Source organism: Solanum lycopersicum, chromosome 7 (genome assembly GCF_036512215.1).
Source record: "Solanum lycopersicum chromosome 7, SLM_r2.1".
In the NCBI taxonomy this organism is placed as follows: domain Eukaryota; kingdom Viridiplantae; phylum Streptophyta; class Magnoliopsida; order Solanales; family Solanaceae; genus Solanum; species Solanum lycopersicum.
The window spans coordinates 63,701,491-63,716,519 of NC_090806.1; the positions used below are offsets into that span (position 1 = coordinate 63,701,491).

At 33.8% G+C, this 15,029-nt stretch overlaps 3 protein-coding genes across 3 annotated transcripts; all 3 read left to right on the forward strand.

Moving 5' to 3' along the window:
• Nucleotides 1-1,443: 1,443 nt before the first annotated feature.
• On the forward strand, nt 1,444-3,627 carry LOC138337017 (STOREKEEPER protein-like). Its single transcript, XM_026032050.2, has 2 exons — nt 1,444-1,665; nt 2,055-3,627. Exon 2 carries the CDS (start codon nt 2,060-2,062, stop codon nt 3,194-3,196), a length of 1,137 nt encoding a protein of 378 aa, XP_025887835.1. The 5' UTR covers nt 1,444-1,665; nt 2,055-2,059; the 3' UTR covers nt 3,197-3,627.
• On the forward strand, nt 3,439-7,761 carry LOC101245859 (STOREKEEPER protein). Its single transcript, XM_026032049.2, has 3 exons — nt 3,439-3,578; nt 3,816-3,904; nt 7,089-7,761. Exons 2-3 carry the CDS (start codon nt 3,839-3,841, stop codon nt 7,458-7,460), a joined length of 438 nt encoding a protein of 145 aa, XP_025887834.2. The 5' UTR covers nt 3,439-3,578; nt 3,816-3,838; the 3' UTR covers nt 7,461-7,761.
• A 5,109-nt stretch (nt 7,762-12,870) lies between these two features.
• Nucleotides 12,871-14,586, forward strand: LOC101245562 (STOREKEEPER protein). Its single transcript, XM_004243394.5, has one exon. It carries the CDS (start codon nt 13,007-13,009, stop codon nt 14,153-14,155), a length of 1,149 nt encoding a protein of 382 aa, XP_004243442.1. The 5' UTR covers nt 12,871-13,006; the 3' UTR covers nt 14,156-14,586.
• The last annotated feature ends 443 nt before the right edge of the window (nt 14,587-15,029 follow it).

Genomic DNA, 15,029 nt, shown 5'->3' on the forward strand with positions numbered 1-15,029 from the left:
ACAAACAATACAATAATTAAAAAGAAATTGTTAGCAAATTTAATATCAAAATAATACAATACTTGAAAAATGATATTAACAAATATTACTTTAATATTTTTTTATCGGATGTCCCCGAAGGAACAAAAATATTACTTTAATATATATTGACATATATAAAAGGTCAAAACATGTATTTTGTTTGAATAAAAAATGTAACATATATTTGTACTTTCAAGATTCAAACATTACAATATTTTGTAAATAATCTTAGCAATATTTAAACATATAGACATATTAAATTGATTATATATATATATATATATATATATATATATATATATTGATTATATATATATATATATATATATATATATATATATATATATATATAAAATATTGTAATGTTTGAATCTTGAAAGTACAAATATATGTTACATTTTTTATTCAAACAAAATACATGTTTTGACCTTTTATATATGTCAATATATATTAAAGTAATATATATATATATATATATATATATATATATATATATATATATATATATATATATATATAACGCAAGTGACTCGTTTTTAAATATAGGGAAAATTTTATATATGGCAAACTTAATTGATGAAATAACATTAGATAGGTATAGTTTACATAATTACAATATAGTTTAGGTATTTAGGTATCTTTAATTTTGTATATAATATTTTCTTTTTTTTTATTTATACAATTTTTTTTTAAGAAAAGTGGATTGTAACTGAAGCGCTAAATAAGGTAACTATAAATTTAGACAATGTAATAATTTAAGATAAACGTTCAAAATCACTTTCTTTTCAAACTAAGAATTATACAACAATTGAAAGACAAAAGAAACTTGTTTTTGCGCATGAACGAAGCATCAAATCAACTATTTTTTTCTTGGTATATTCAAAGACAGGTAATGTTTCATTTGAGGAAACTTTATGTTTTTAATTGTAGTAATTATCATTTGGCAATAATCGCCTCTATTAAATGTAGGACAATTTTCACAGATAGCAAACAAAAAATTCATATTTATGCTATAATAACAAAGTTTGCATACAACTGTATAATTCGCTACACATATACAACTGTATAATTCGCTGGTCTCGCTATACATATACAATTGTGTGATTCACCGGCCTAAATTGTATAATTCGCTGGCCTATTTCACTGCAATTGTATAATGCGCAATTGTATAATTCGCTGGCCTATTTCGCTGCAATATGTGTATAAAATTTGAATTGCATACAATTGAATCGAAATAAAATATTTGTCTATTGCATAATTATAAGTATATAGAAAGAAGATATATGTTTTTCTCTTGCTTTATACAAAAACAGAAACACAATTGTATAAAGCGAGAGAAAAATATATTATGAAATAGACATTTATATCCAAAATTTACGTAATCTAAGAATATGGTAAGTAATTTTATAAATTATTCTATTTATTGATACGACTTATTCTGCAATCTCGAACTTGGTCCCGTCTCTCTCTTTCTAGGTCTCTTGCGACCTCTTTGCAATTGGTTTCGATGGGCAACAACTTTTGCAGGAACACTCGAATCGACTGCGAAGTCTAATGCAAAAGGCGAAGACAAGGAATAACGCGATTCCACTTCAAATTCGGATGCTGACCCATCTTCACTTTCAGTATCAGAAGAAGATTAGGGTATGTGTAGAGTTATTAACTGATTTTTGAGTGATAAATCTCTTTTTGACCGAATGATTAATTTTGAATCCTTCACCATTTTTTTCCAAATTCACATCTAATTAAGAACGAGAAATCACACGAAAAAAAGAATTTCCAATTAAAATAACTAATAAGATGTGATTGTTCCGTCCTTCGACCAGTAGTGACTCATAAATTTCACTCGGAATACATGTCTAAATGGGGAAAGTGATTATCCAACTGTAGAAGGGCGCGGCAATCGATTAATACATTCGCTTTTTGTATAAATTGAGAAAAACCCTACACAAAGCTTTCATCTTTTTGTCTCTGCTTCAGCACTCACCATAGACATAGCTGTTGGCCGAATAGCTCTCTTTTCTTGCTTTCAGAAACAATGGCCCCCAAAACCAAATCCCGCTTAGTAGACCAGCCTCCTTCTGCATCGTCCTCTGAAGAACAAGAATTGGTGGAGGAATCCCAGGAAGAAGAAGAAGAACAATCGAGGGAGGAAGAAGGAGAAGAAGAATCAGGGGAAGAAACTGAAGAACCCAAGACAGCACATCCTGTTGTAAAGAGATCCAGCACTCAGAAACTCCAATTTTCTTCTGATTCCGGCAGCGAGAGTGGGTCAGGATCCGAATCCGGACATTCCCTGCCTTCCCCTTCTGCATTGGACTTCACCATCAAGCCCAGTGTTCCTGCTAAAGCTGCCACCCCATCGAAGCCAGCAGCAAAGAGGCCGCAAGATACCCAGACAGAGAAAGGGAGGAAGAAGCCCAAGATTGCAGAAGAAGAGGAGAAAAAATCAGCTGCTACTCCTCGCAATCTATGGAGCGATGACGACCAGCTTGCTCTACTCAAAGGTATTGCTGAATACAAGGCGGTAAAAGGTGTGGAACCTATTGCCGATATGTCTGCTTTTCATGAATTCATCAGGGGGAAGTTGCAGGTTGAAGCTTCAAATAAGAGACTCCGAGACAAGGTAAGGAGGTTAAAGACGAAATATTTGACTAATGTGAAAGATAGTGAGGAGCCAGTTTTCATGAAGGGTCAGGATTATCTAGTTTTTGAGCATTCAAAGAGGATTTGGGGTGCCCCTGGAACTAGTAATGGAGTTAGCACTAATGGCACAGCTAAAATTACTGTTGAGGTTAACAAGAGCTCTGAACCTAAGAGAAGTGCTAAAGTCAGCAAACCCAAGGATGATGAGAAACATAAGGAAGAAGAGAAACAGGTTGCTGTAAAAGAGGTGGTTAAGGAGGATATAGTTAAGGGTGATCAACAGGATTTCCAGTCTGAATTTCCACATTTGACTGCTTCATTTGAAAGTATGGCTGGCATGTCGACAATGTATCCGAATGGAACAAGTTTTTTGAAGGAGAAGATGAGTTCCATTGCTACTGACAAGGCTAAAGTGTTGGATAAGAAGTGGAAGAAACTGGAGGATGACGAAGCTGCCTTGATGGTGAACCGTTTAGATTTGATTGCGGAGCATTATAGATTGGTGGTCAATGCAATGAGTGGAAACTAGATGCTGATGGATCATGTTCTATTCGATGCTACAACTTCCGATGCTGTTTCGGTGGAGTTTTAGGTTTTGTTTCATATAGTCTTGTTTCTCAAGACAGTTTTCTTCTCGCGATGGTGTACTTATGTTTAGTCCGTGAGGTAGATTTAGTTTATCAAGTTGATCCATACATTTTATTGCTTAGTTTTACTAGTGAACTGGTTTGATGATATCCGCTGTGTTGCTTCTTATATATGTTAGTGTGGTATGGAGTGATTGTCTTTACTAAGGGGTTGCAATGAAATGCCTACACATTCCTATCATATATGCCATATACGGTGGAAGCAAACTTATTAATAGCTAAAGTGGAATGTCTGGAGCTGTTCGGGTTCATCCTTTGTAATATGTAATTTCCTAAACCAGATGGCAATATATTTAAATGTGATCTTTCTCAATTTTTGCAGTTTGTGTTGATTCGCTTTGTTCTCTATCGTTGTTCATGCCAGCTTATCATACCAGTTAATTGATTTGGGGAGGTGGTGGTGGGTTAGTTACAGTTTCATCGAGATATTTCTTTTGGTATAGAGTTGTTTCCTGCTTCTTAGGTGTTACCTTTAACTGCTTATTCTCTATTCTTTCCCAGTGAAGATATTTTGCAGCGCATGAATGTGCACACATACACCTTTATATGTATGTGCATGTCAACACACTTGCACTTCTGAAACCATTGAGGTCAGTTATCATTTGAATTCTCAATATCCATTCGTTTTATTCAGGCCCATTGCATTACTATACTGAATAATTAGGTCTTAAAAGACAAATTAGGGGTTGCCTTAATCTCCCAGACATCTCTCTATGGTATCTATTGACTAGTTTAATCTCAACTATTTGTCATAACTCATGTAGATCTCTTGGTTTGATTGTGTTCTGTTTTTAACCAAGTCTACATAGATTTCAAAGAACTTCAGGGATTGTAAACTATTTCTTCAATGTGATTTTAGTTCACCTATTAAACATGGGAAAATTATGCGGCTAATCAAACTTATACTATTTAATTACTCATCATAGATATAGTTTGTTATAATTATCATTCGCGACTAACATTATACATTAATTACGTGGGCTGACTTCGAGTTTGTATAATTAGTCATGTTTGTATATGTATAATTCGCCAGGATATACAAATAAATATGTATAATATACAATTTTATAACCTATATACATATTCAATTCATCTCTCTCGCTCTCTGCCGTCTCTCGCTCGCCTCTCTCCTCCTCTCAATCTTGCTCCCCTAAATATCCTCCCTCTCCCAATCTCGCTTGTCATTTATACAAATGTATATGTATAATATACAGTTATATACAATTATATACATATACAATTCACCTCTCTCCCACTCTCTGCCCTCTCTCGCTCGCCTCTCTCCTCCCTCTCTCGATCTCGCTCGCCTCTCTCCTCTCTCTCCCAGTCTTGCTCGGCTCCCGCCTCTCTCTCCCAATCTCTCTTGCCATATATACAAATACATATGTATAATATACAATTATCTAACCAATATACATATACAATTCACCTTTCTCCCACTCTTTTTCCCCTCTCTCGCCTCTCTCCTCTCTCTCTCCTAGTCTCCCTCGCCTCTCCTCCATATAACATGTAGTTACAAATTGTAATTATCAAAATATAGCTATGGGGAGTAATTTATTATTTTTAAGTGCTATATGTGAAAGATTCCCGATAAAAGCCTTAGTTATCGTGTTGTCGAACTTCTAAACCAGTGTATTTTGGAGGTCTTAACACACGGGGAAAGCATCTAACTTTATATCTTCTATATGTGCCACCTGCACTCTATTAGATGTAATAAGTTTTGACATTTTCCAATTAACTTGTGTCTAGTGTTGTCCAGTTTTATAAGATCTTAAATCTGTTTTAATATCAGTTCTTTGACAACATTATCTTATGAATACCTTGAGCATCTCATAAATGCAATTAACTGCTGTATAATAGTCTGTTACACAATTATTCTATCCTGAATTATGTTTTTATCACATGGAACCGTTCTATGATTCTTTTGGTTTCAGCCCTCCTTATATGGATCTCTCTGTCATACCTTTTTTCCCTGATAGACTCAGAATATATATCTAAATTGTTTCTATTGAAATATAATTAAATAATAAAAGTATGTTCTGCTTAATAACTGTCTTTTTGATGAGATTGTCACATATGTTAATAAGGTATCAAAGCAGACAGAGGTCCTGAGATCGAATATCTCCGCCACCCAAATAATCAAAATGAATATCTAGGTGCCTGACCCATGAAAAAATCAGGCCAGTCCGCCCGCACGTGAGGGGGCATGTTGAGAATACAACTTAATAATAAGTGTGTTCTCTCTGAGCAGAAGACATTGTTGGAGCTGGTAATGAGTCACCAAGATTGCTTTGTGCACCTTTATATGAGTTAGAAATAACAACTTGATTAGCAAGTTCAAAAGGAGGTTGAGGTCGTCGGAAATAGACCTTAAAATTTGGAGATGGAGCTGGGGTTGGAATAGTTTGAATGAGAAGGACTGTTATGGCCTTCTGATTTTCCGTATTAGGAGAAAAATACGGAGATGTCTCAAAAAAAGTAACATTTGCAGTGATCAAGCACTTATTAATAGAGGTATCAAAGCCAAATGTAACCTTTTTGTAGACTAGAATATGCGAGAAAGACACATTTGAAGGCCTTATTCTGAAGTAGCCAATAAAAGTAACAAGATAATGAAATCCTAAGGAAAAATCACATGACTTGCAGGCCATATATTTGAATGAACAGTAGCAAACATAGAGGTGGCCCGTTTATTGATGTGTTTTAGGAAAGGGGCAGGATTGTGCTTACCAAGCTAACACAACTCACATTTGAACGAAGATAAACTAGATAAACTTGGGACCATCTTTGACAATTCAAGAGACTTGGATAACCCAATTGACTATGGAGCAATTTAGAAGAAACAACATCGAGTGTTGGGATAAAGAGTAGGTACAATCCCTATGACTCACCTGTCCCATGCTCTGATCCTACACAAGAACAGAATCATTAAAGAAGGTTACAATGCATTTCATGTTTTTGTAAATTTTGCTAATAGAAATAAGATTATATGGACATTCAGATGCAAAAAAGATTGAGTTTAAAGGTATGGAATGATTTTGAGAATATAATTAAATAATAAAAGTGTGCTTTCTCTAACCGCTTAAACCTTTTTTTTTTATAATGAGTAATCCGTCCGGTGACCCTTTGGACCAATCAAAACCTTGTAAACTCGGTGGATGATGGGTCCGCCCTTCTACCCTCACTTTGCATGGTGCGGGGCTTGAACTTGCGACCTAAGCCACAAATCCTCCACCTTTTGCCACTCGAGCTAGTCCTTGGGGGCTATTTATGTATATCTTGTATATGTTATTTGTATGTATATATATTTTTTTAAGTAGCGACTCATTTTTAAAATGTGACAAGAACTAAACAACTGGTTCTATTAAATGTAGATGTCAATGCTATTATTAGAGAGTAATAGAACACGAAATCCAAATTGTAAACCCAGTCTGGCCCATTTAGCCCGTTAACTACACTAACAAAGATATGGTTCTAAACCGAACATCCTTTCCCTGGCCCCATTCTCACCCCTTAACATTAGCTATGGTTAGCGCAACTACAGTGTGACCACATTTTTATGAATCAGATTGTCCCAGCTTGACCGAATGATATCCTTACTTCAATGTTTGAACTATTAATAATTTCTTTAATGAGCAAGAAAAATTATGGAATGTATATTTATATTCAAAATATATGTAATTAAGAATATGGTAAGTTATTTTATGAAATTTTCTATTTATTGATACACTTCTTCTGCAATCTTCAGGCTTCTTCCCCCCTTTCTCTTTCTAGGTTTTCTTGCCGCCTCTTTGCTGCTGTTTCGGTGGGAAACAACTTTTGCATAAACAAATGGAAGAAGAAAAAAAGGTTGCTGTAAAAGAGGTCGTTACGGAGGATATAGTTACGGGTGATCAACAGGATTTCCAATCCAAATATCCACGTTTGGCTGCATCATTTGGAAGTATGGCTGGCATGTCTACAATGTATCCGAATGGATCGAGCTTTTTGAAGGAGAAGATGAGTTTGATTGCTACAGACAAGGCTGAAATGTTGGAGGAGAAGTGGAAGAAACTGGAGGATGACGAAGCTGCCTTGATGGTGAAGCGCTTAGATTTGATTGCGGAGCATTTCAAATTGGTGGTTGATGCAATGAGAGGTAACTAGATGCGGATGGATCATGTTTTATTCGGTGCTACAAGTTCTGATTCTGTTTCGGTGGAGTTTTAGATTTTGTTTTGATGTAGTCTTGTTTCTCAAGACAATTTCTTCTCGCGTTGATGTACTTGTGTTTAGTCTGTGAGGAAGCTTTAGTTTATCGGGTTGATTCAAACATTTTATTGCTTCTTTTTAGTTTTTCTATGAACTGGTTTGGATGATATCCGCTGTGTTTGCTTCTGGTTCATCCTTTTAATATGTCATTTCCTATTCCAGATGGAAATATATTTAAATGCGATCTTTCTCAGTTTTTGCCGCTTGTGTTGATTCACATTGTTCTCAGTTGTTGTTCATGCCAGCTTATCATACCAGTTAATTGATTTGGGGTGGGAGTGGTGTGTTAGACAGATGTCCAATCCTATAGGTTTTATGTCCTGCTATAAATCTAAAAGAACTTAAATTATGATGGAAAAATTTCTTACAGGCAATGCTTCTTAGGTGTTTCCTTTAACTGCTGATTTCTACTCTTTCCCAGAGAAGATATTCTGCAGCGCATGAATGCACACAGATACACCTTTAATATGTGTGTGTGTGTCTACACACTTGGATTTATCGTCATTCAATCAACTATGTTTCAATTCAGAAACCATCGAGAGGTCAGTTATCATATGAATTCCTAATATCCATTTGTTTTGTTCAGGTCCATTGCATTCAAATTAGGGGTTTCCTATATCTCCCACACCTCTCTATGGTATTTACTGACTAGTTTAATCTCAATTGTTTGGCATAACTCATGTAGATCTCTTGGTTTGATTGTCTTCTGTTTTTAATCAAGTCTACATGGATTTCAAACGACTTTAGGGATTGAAAACTTTTTCTCCGTGACACTTAGTTATCATGTTATCAAACCTATAAACCAGTGCATTTTGGAGGTTTTAACACACGGGGAAGCCATCTAACTTTATCTCCTAAATGTGCTATCTGCACTCTGTTAGATGTAATAAGTACTGATATCTTCCTGTTTTCTTGCATCTAAAAGGGTGTCCGGTTTTATAAGCTCAGAAATCTGTTTTGATATCAGTTCTTTGACAACTTTTGTCTTATAAACATGTTTGAGTATCTTAGAAATGCAATTTACTGCCGTATAAATAGCCTGTTACACGATCATTCTATCCTGAACTATGTTTTAATCGCATGGAACCGTTAGGCTTCTATTCGTTTCATCCCTCATTATTTGGCTCTCTCTGTCGTACCTTTCTCCTGGTAGACTTTGAATAGATATCTAAATTGTTTATGTTTTAGAATATAATAATACGAAAAAAGGTGTTTTTTCTCTAATCGCAAGTTTTTAGATACGATGGTTACACACTTTAGTATGGTATCAGAATAGACAGATGTGCTGAAATTGAATCTCACCACCACCCAAAAATCAAAAAGAATTTTCACGTGCTTGACCAGTGAAAAGATTAGGCCCGCTCACACGCATGTGAGGGGATGTGTTGAGAATATATTAAATAATAAAGAGTTGGAAATATCAACTGGATTAGCGAGTTCATATGGAGGTTGAGGTCGTTGGGAATAGACCTTAAGAGTCGGAGGTGGAGGTGGGTTGAAATATTTGAATGGGAAGCTCTTTATGCCCTTCTTATTTTTTGTATTAGGAGAAAAATACAGAAAAATCTTGAAAGAAAATAGCATTTGCGAGGTCAAGTACTTATTGGTAGAGGGATCAAAGCATTTGTAACCTTTTTGTAGACGAGAATACCCTTGAAGGGCACATTTGAATGCCTTGCGTTGAAGCCTATCTTTTTCGGGGTAATGTTATGAACAAAATAGGTGCAACCAAAAATACCAACAACATGCTCGAGATTTGCATTATACATACTACTAGAATCGGAAATAGGGAGAACTAGGGAGATGAACATTCAACTATTTCATTAGGAACAACCCTAGTTTCGATTTTCTTGATTTCAAAACGTTTGAAAAGCCTCCCTGGGAAAGGAATCCAAGAGAGAAAACTCATACCTTACTGTAGAATTGAATCTACGAAAATCACTCTGTACTTTGCACGAGAATCTTGAAGAATTGCTTTGAAATAGCCTAAGGAGAATTGAGAGTATTTTTCCGTTCTTCTCACGTTTATTCATTGTTTTTCAGTCGTGGGTTTCTACTGGATAAACGTGAGCGTAAGTCTTAGGAACTGAATATTGACTAATTCAACTTAAGCTAAATAACTTAATTAAATAAATCAATTAGCTAATTAGCAAAATGCCCCTCCTAAATTGACTAAAAATAGGAGAGCATCTGACTTAGCCAAATTCTGAAAATTTGCTATCGTGTTTGACCATGAATTTAAATTAATTAATTAAGCTGCTAATTTAATTCATTAAGTGACCTAAGATAATTACTAAAGTACCCCTAAGTCACTAGGACCATAACCAACCCCTTTGGACCATCCTAGGTTAGATACTAGGATGTTTCTTTAGTTAGTTACTCGGCTAGTGTTATCCAGTTAGGTCTTAGGATTTCGGGCACACTAGTTAGTTCATTTTAGTTAATCCTAGGTTAGTTAGCTAATTAGGTAAGTTAGTTAGAGCCTAGGATTGGTTAGGAAGTTCGGCCCCACGTGGCTTGACCTGACGCGTGCCGACCCCTTAACCGCCCTAACCGAATCGGTTGGGCTTGGTCGCTTGGTCTCTCAAGCACATGTGTTACCGTGCACTCTGTAGTTGCACTTGGAAAGTTCACTTCTTGTCCCAAGGATCCTCACTATGTCCTTGGGCACTTCTTAATCTACATGATCATATTTTAAATGATCATGTGTTATGGCACCTAGGCTTGACACTTGGATGTCTCGTACCTAATGTGTGAAATCAAAAATTTTAGTTTAGGGTCTTCATTGTAGGTAGAATTTCTAAACAAACTTGGATTGAAGTATTTGAACATCAAAGTATATCTTAAGTTACTTGTTAATACAGAGAAATTGGCTAACACCCTTAAGCCAATATTCTCTAACATGCGCAATAGTACTCAATATTGGGCATTGAGATGTCTATGTACCCCAATACATATTCTTAAAACTTAATAGACTCTTCACTAGACAAGTACATTTCTGAAATATTACATTAATCTATCCGTTTTATAATACTTAAATACATATTATTTATATTATTGTAAACACTTAATATGATATTCTTAATTATTGATAGAATATTTAATAAGTTTGATATTATGTAACATTTTAATCTAATGTAGTGGAAAAACAACAATTTAACTTTTTTCTAAATTTCTTCTCATTTTTAATAATAATAATAATAATAATAATAATAATAATATTATTATTATTATGTTTTAATGAAAAATCGACTTCTCAAAGTCCTCAGGCATTACTATTTCATTAAAAAAAAAAGTAAATTTCTAGCATCCAATAATATTTATATTTAATATATTGACTGACTTTTCAAATTTTTTAGATATTTTACTATTTCATTAAAAAGGAAAGTAGACTTTTAGCATTTCATAATATTTGATTTTTTTTAAAAAGTATTTAGTATAGGAGTAAAAGCTTCTCACTTATAATAATTACTAGTCATGGACACGTGCTTTGCACATGAGTTCCACAAAAATATTATATATAGTAAGAGTTATATTAAAATCACATCAAACAAAAATGAAATTTTAACTAAAAATATTAAAATCACATTTTGAAGAATTTCAAAAATGATTTAACGAAAAAATTTAAATGAAATAAATAGACAACCTATATAAATGACTTCTTTATTGTAAAATGTAAATGTCAAATAATTAGATATTCTGATAACCTGTCAAATTTGGACAATAAATGTGATAAATAATTTACCTTATTATATTATTAGGTCGAAACCTACAATATATTAGTTTGTTACTTTTCTAAGAAAGTGACAATATATACAGAACACACCTTCTCAATTTGTACCAAAGTTTGTATTATCATATGTACTTGTAACAAGTATATTTGTTGTCTCCATATTACATTCAAATGACATAGTAAGTTTATTGTTCTTTGTAGTATGAACAAAAAATTTCAATAGCTTGTTCATGGTTATTTTTCCTACTTACTGTATTTTAATTTTTTATCCATTTTTTTCTCTAACTTTATTATTCATATTTGACTTTTAAGTATTCCTTCATATTAAATTAAATTACCTCATTTGTTAGAATATGTCTTCTTCAGAGATTTTCTCAATTTCTTTTGCTCTATGTTGTTGAGGGAAAAACATTAGTTATCCTTTTTACCTCGGAAGCTAGGAGATTGAAGAAAAATAAATTTCAATAAGTCATTATCAAACTAAAGTTATCAAGGAGGCTCTACTTTGTGAAATACACATGCATTAAGTTATTAAAATCTAATTAAAAATACAATAGTCGTATGTATGTCAAATTTATTAAAAAGTAATCATGCAAAAAAATGTAAATTTGTTGGAGAGGCATGTTACATACCTCATTTGTATCGGCACAATTTCTACTAAAAGTTCTAATCAATGTCTGCAAAAGAATCATCTTACCTAAGAATAAATTACATCATAAGTTCATAAAACAAAATTTAACAGTATATTTTCATGTGAGAGATCAAACACTTAAATATCAATTTAGAATATAATTTGAATGATAGCAAAAACTGAAAAATCTCAATGTAAAGAAAGACTTGAAAATACAAAGTATGATAAGAGATTTATGTTCTCTAAATCAAATTCAAATGTACAATATTGTCATTAGAAGACAACGTGTAAGAAACTTATTAATAATAATTTCTTGAAGAGTTAAAAACTCATTCAACTTTAATAGTGATTTCTAGTTTCACACTTATAGAGTAATAACTAATCATTATTTATAAGAATAATATGATAATGAGATTTAAAAAGTTAAAAGATTTTTTTCTTAATCCAATTTTAGACTAAGCATCTTCCCACTTATAATATAAAATATAATAACAATTATATAATAGGATATATTGTGATATATGATAAATAAAAAATAAAACAATAATAACATAATATATGAATGATATGATATGATGATGTATACATTGTTTTTATCTATCATAACTTTTCAAATTCCTCTGAGAATTATGATTAAGATTAAAAATAATATCAATGTACTCATTTATCAAAAAAATAATAATTTAATTATTAAAGAACTAAAGGATTTAAATTTTGTCATTATGCAATTAAAATATTTGTATTTAATTAAATGATCTAATTTTAATTTAGTAAAATGACAAAATGGTTATTCAATTTTTTACTTTGAAACTTTCCACTTATAATAATATATATATATATATATAATATATATGATATATAAAATAAAAAATAAAAAATAAAATAATAATATAAATGATTATGCCTTTTTTTCCCTACAAATAACATATACTCGGCATTATAATACAATTCGTATAAGAAATTGGCCTTTTGTACAAACCCTTGCACAAAGGCCTTTCATCTTTTTGTCTTTGCTTCATCACTCACCATAGACACCGACGACGGCCGAATAGCTCTCTCTTCTTGCTTTCAGAAACAATGGCCCCCAAAACCAAATCCCGCTTAGTAGACCAACCTCCTTCTGCATCATCTTCTGAAGAACAAGAATTGGTGGAGGAATGCCAGGAAGAAGAAGAACAACAACAACAATCGAGGGAAGAAACTGAAGAAGAAGAAGAACCTCCAGTTGTGAAGAGATCCATCACTCAGAAACCAGTCAAAACCGCTCAGAAGCTCCAATTTTCTTCTGAGTCCGACAGCGAGAATGGGTCAGGTTCCGAATCGAAAAAATCGGATCATTCCCCGCCTTCCCCTTTTGTATCAGATTTCACCATTAAGCCGATTGTTTCTGCCCCATCGAAATCAGCAGGAAAGAGGCCGCAAGAAGCCCAGAAAGAGAAAGGGAGGAAGAAGCCCAAGATTGCTGAAGAAGAGGATAAAAAATCAGCTGCTACTCCTCGCAGTCTATGGAGCGATGACGACCAGCTTGCTCTGCTCAAAGGTATTGCTGAATACAAGACGGTAAAAGGCATGGAACCTAATGCGGATATGACAGCTTTTCATGAATTCATTAGAGGAAAGTTGCAGGTTGAGGTTTCAAAGAGTCAACTCAGTGAAAAGATAAAGAGGTTAAAGAAGAAATTTTTTACTAATGCGAAAGGTGATGAGGAGCCAGTTTTCATGAAGGGTCAGGATTTTTTAGTTTTTCAGCATTCAAAGAGGATTTGGGGTGCCCCTGGAACTAGTAGTGGAGTTAAGGAGATTGTTACCAATAGCACTAATGGCAAAGCTAAAAAGACTGTTGAGGCTAAGAAGAGTTCTGAACCTAAGAAAAGTGGTAAAGTTAGCAAACACAAGGATGATGAGGAACATAAGGAAGAAGAGAAACAGGTTGCTGTTAAAGAGGTGGTTAAAGAGGATATAGTTAAGGGTGATCAACAGGATTTCCAATCCGAATATCCACGTTTGGCTGCATCATTTGAAAGTATGTCTGGCATGTTTACTATTTACCCAAATGGAACAAGTTTTTTGAAGGAAAAGATGAGTTTGATTGCTCCTGACAAGGCTAAAGTATTGGAGGAGAAGTGGAAGAAACTGGAGGATGATGAAGCTGCCTTGATGGTGAAGCGCTTAGATTTGATTGCGGAGCATTACAGATTGGTGGTTGATGCAATGAGAGGTAACTAGATGCTGATGGATGATGTTTCTATTTCGAACCGACAAGTTCTGATACTGTTTTGGTGGACTTTTAGATTTTGTTTCATGTAGTCTTGTTTCTCAAGGCAATTTCTTCTCGCGTTGATGTACTAATGTTTAGTCGGCGAGGTAGATTTAGTTTTTCAGGTTGATTCATACATTTTATTGCTTCTTTAGTTTTACTAGTGAACTGTTTGGATGATGATATCCGCTGTGTTGCTTCTTTTATATGTTAGTGTGGCATGGAGTGATTGGCTCTACTAAGGGGTTGCAATGAAATGCCTACACACTCGTATCATATAATGCCATGTATGATGGAAGCAAGCTTAGGAACAGCTGAAGTGGAATGTCTGGTTCATCTTTTGTAATATGTCATTTCCTATTCCAGATGGAAATATATTTAAATGCGATCTTTCTCAGTTTTTGCCGCTTGTGTTGATTCACTTTGTTTTCAATTGTTGTTCATGCCAGCTTACCATACCAGTTAATTGATTTGGGGAGGGAGTGGTGGGTTAGTTACAGTTTCCTCTAGATATTTCCTTTGCTATAGTATGCAATGTTGTTTGCTGTCTAGACAGTTGTCTAATCCCAGAGGTTTCAAGTCCTGCTATAAATCTAAAAGATCTTAAATTATGATAAGAAAATTTTCTTATAAGCACTGCTTCTTAGGTGTTTCCTTTAACTACTGATTCTCTATTCTTTCCTAGTGAAAATATTCTGCACTGCAGAATACTGAATGATATGGTCCATTTATTTTGTTCAGGTCCATTGCATTCCTATACTGAATGATTTGTTCCGATTTTTTTGGTTTTAACCAAGTATACATGAATTTCAAAGGACTTCACGATTGAAACCATTTTTCTCC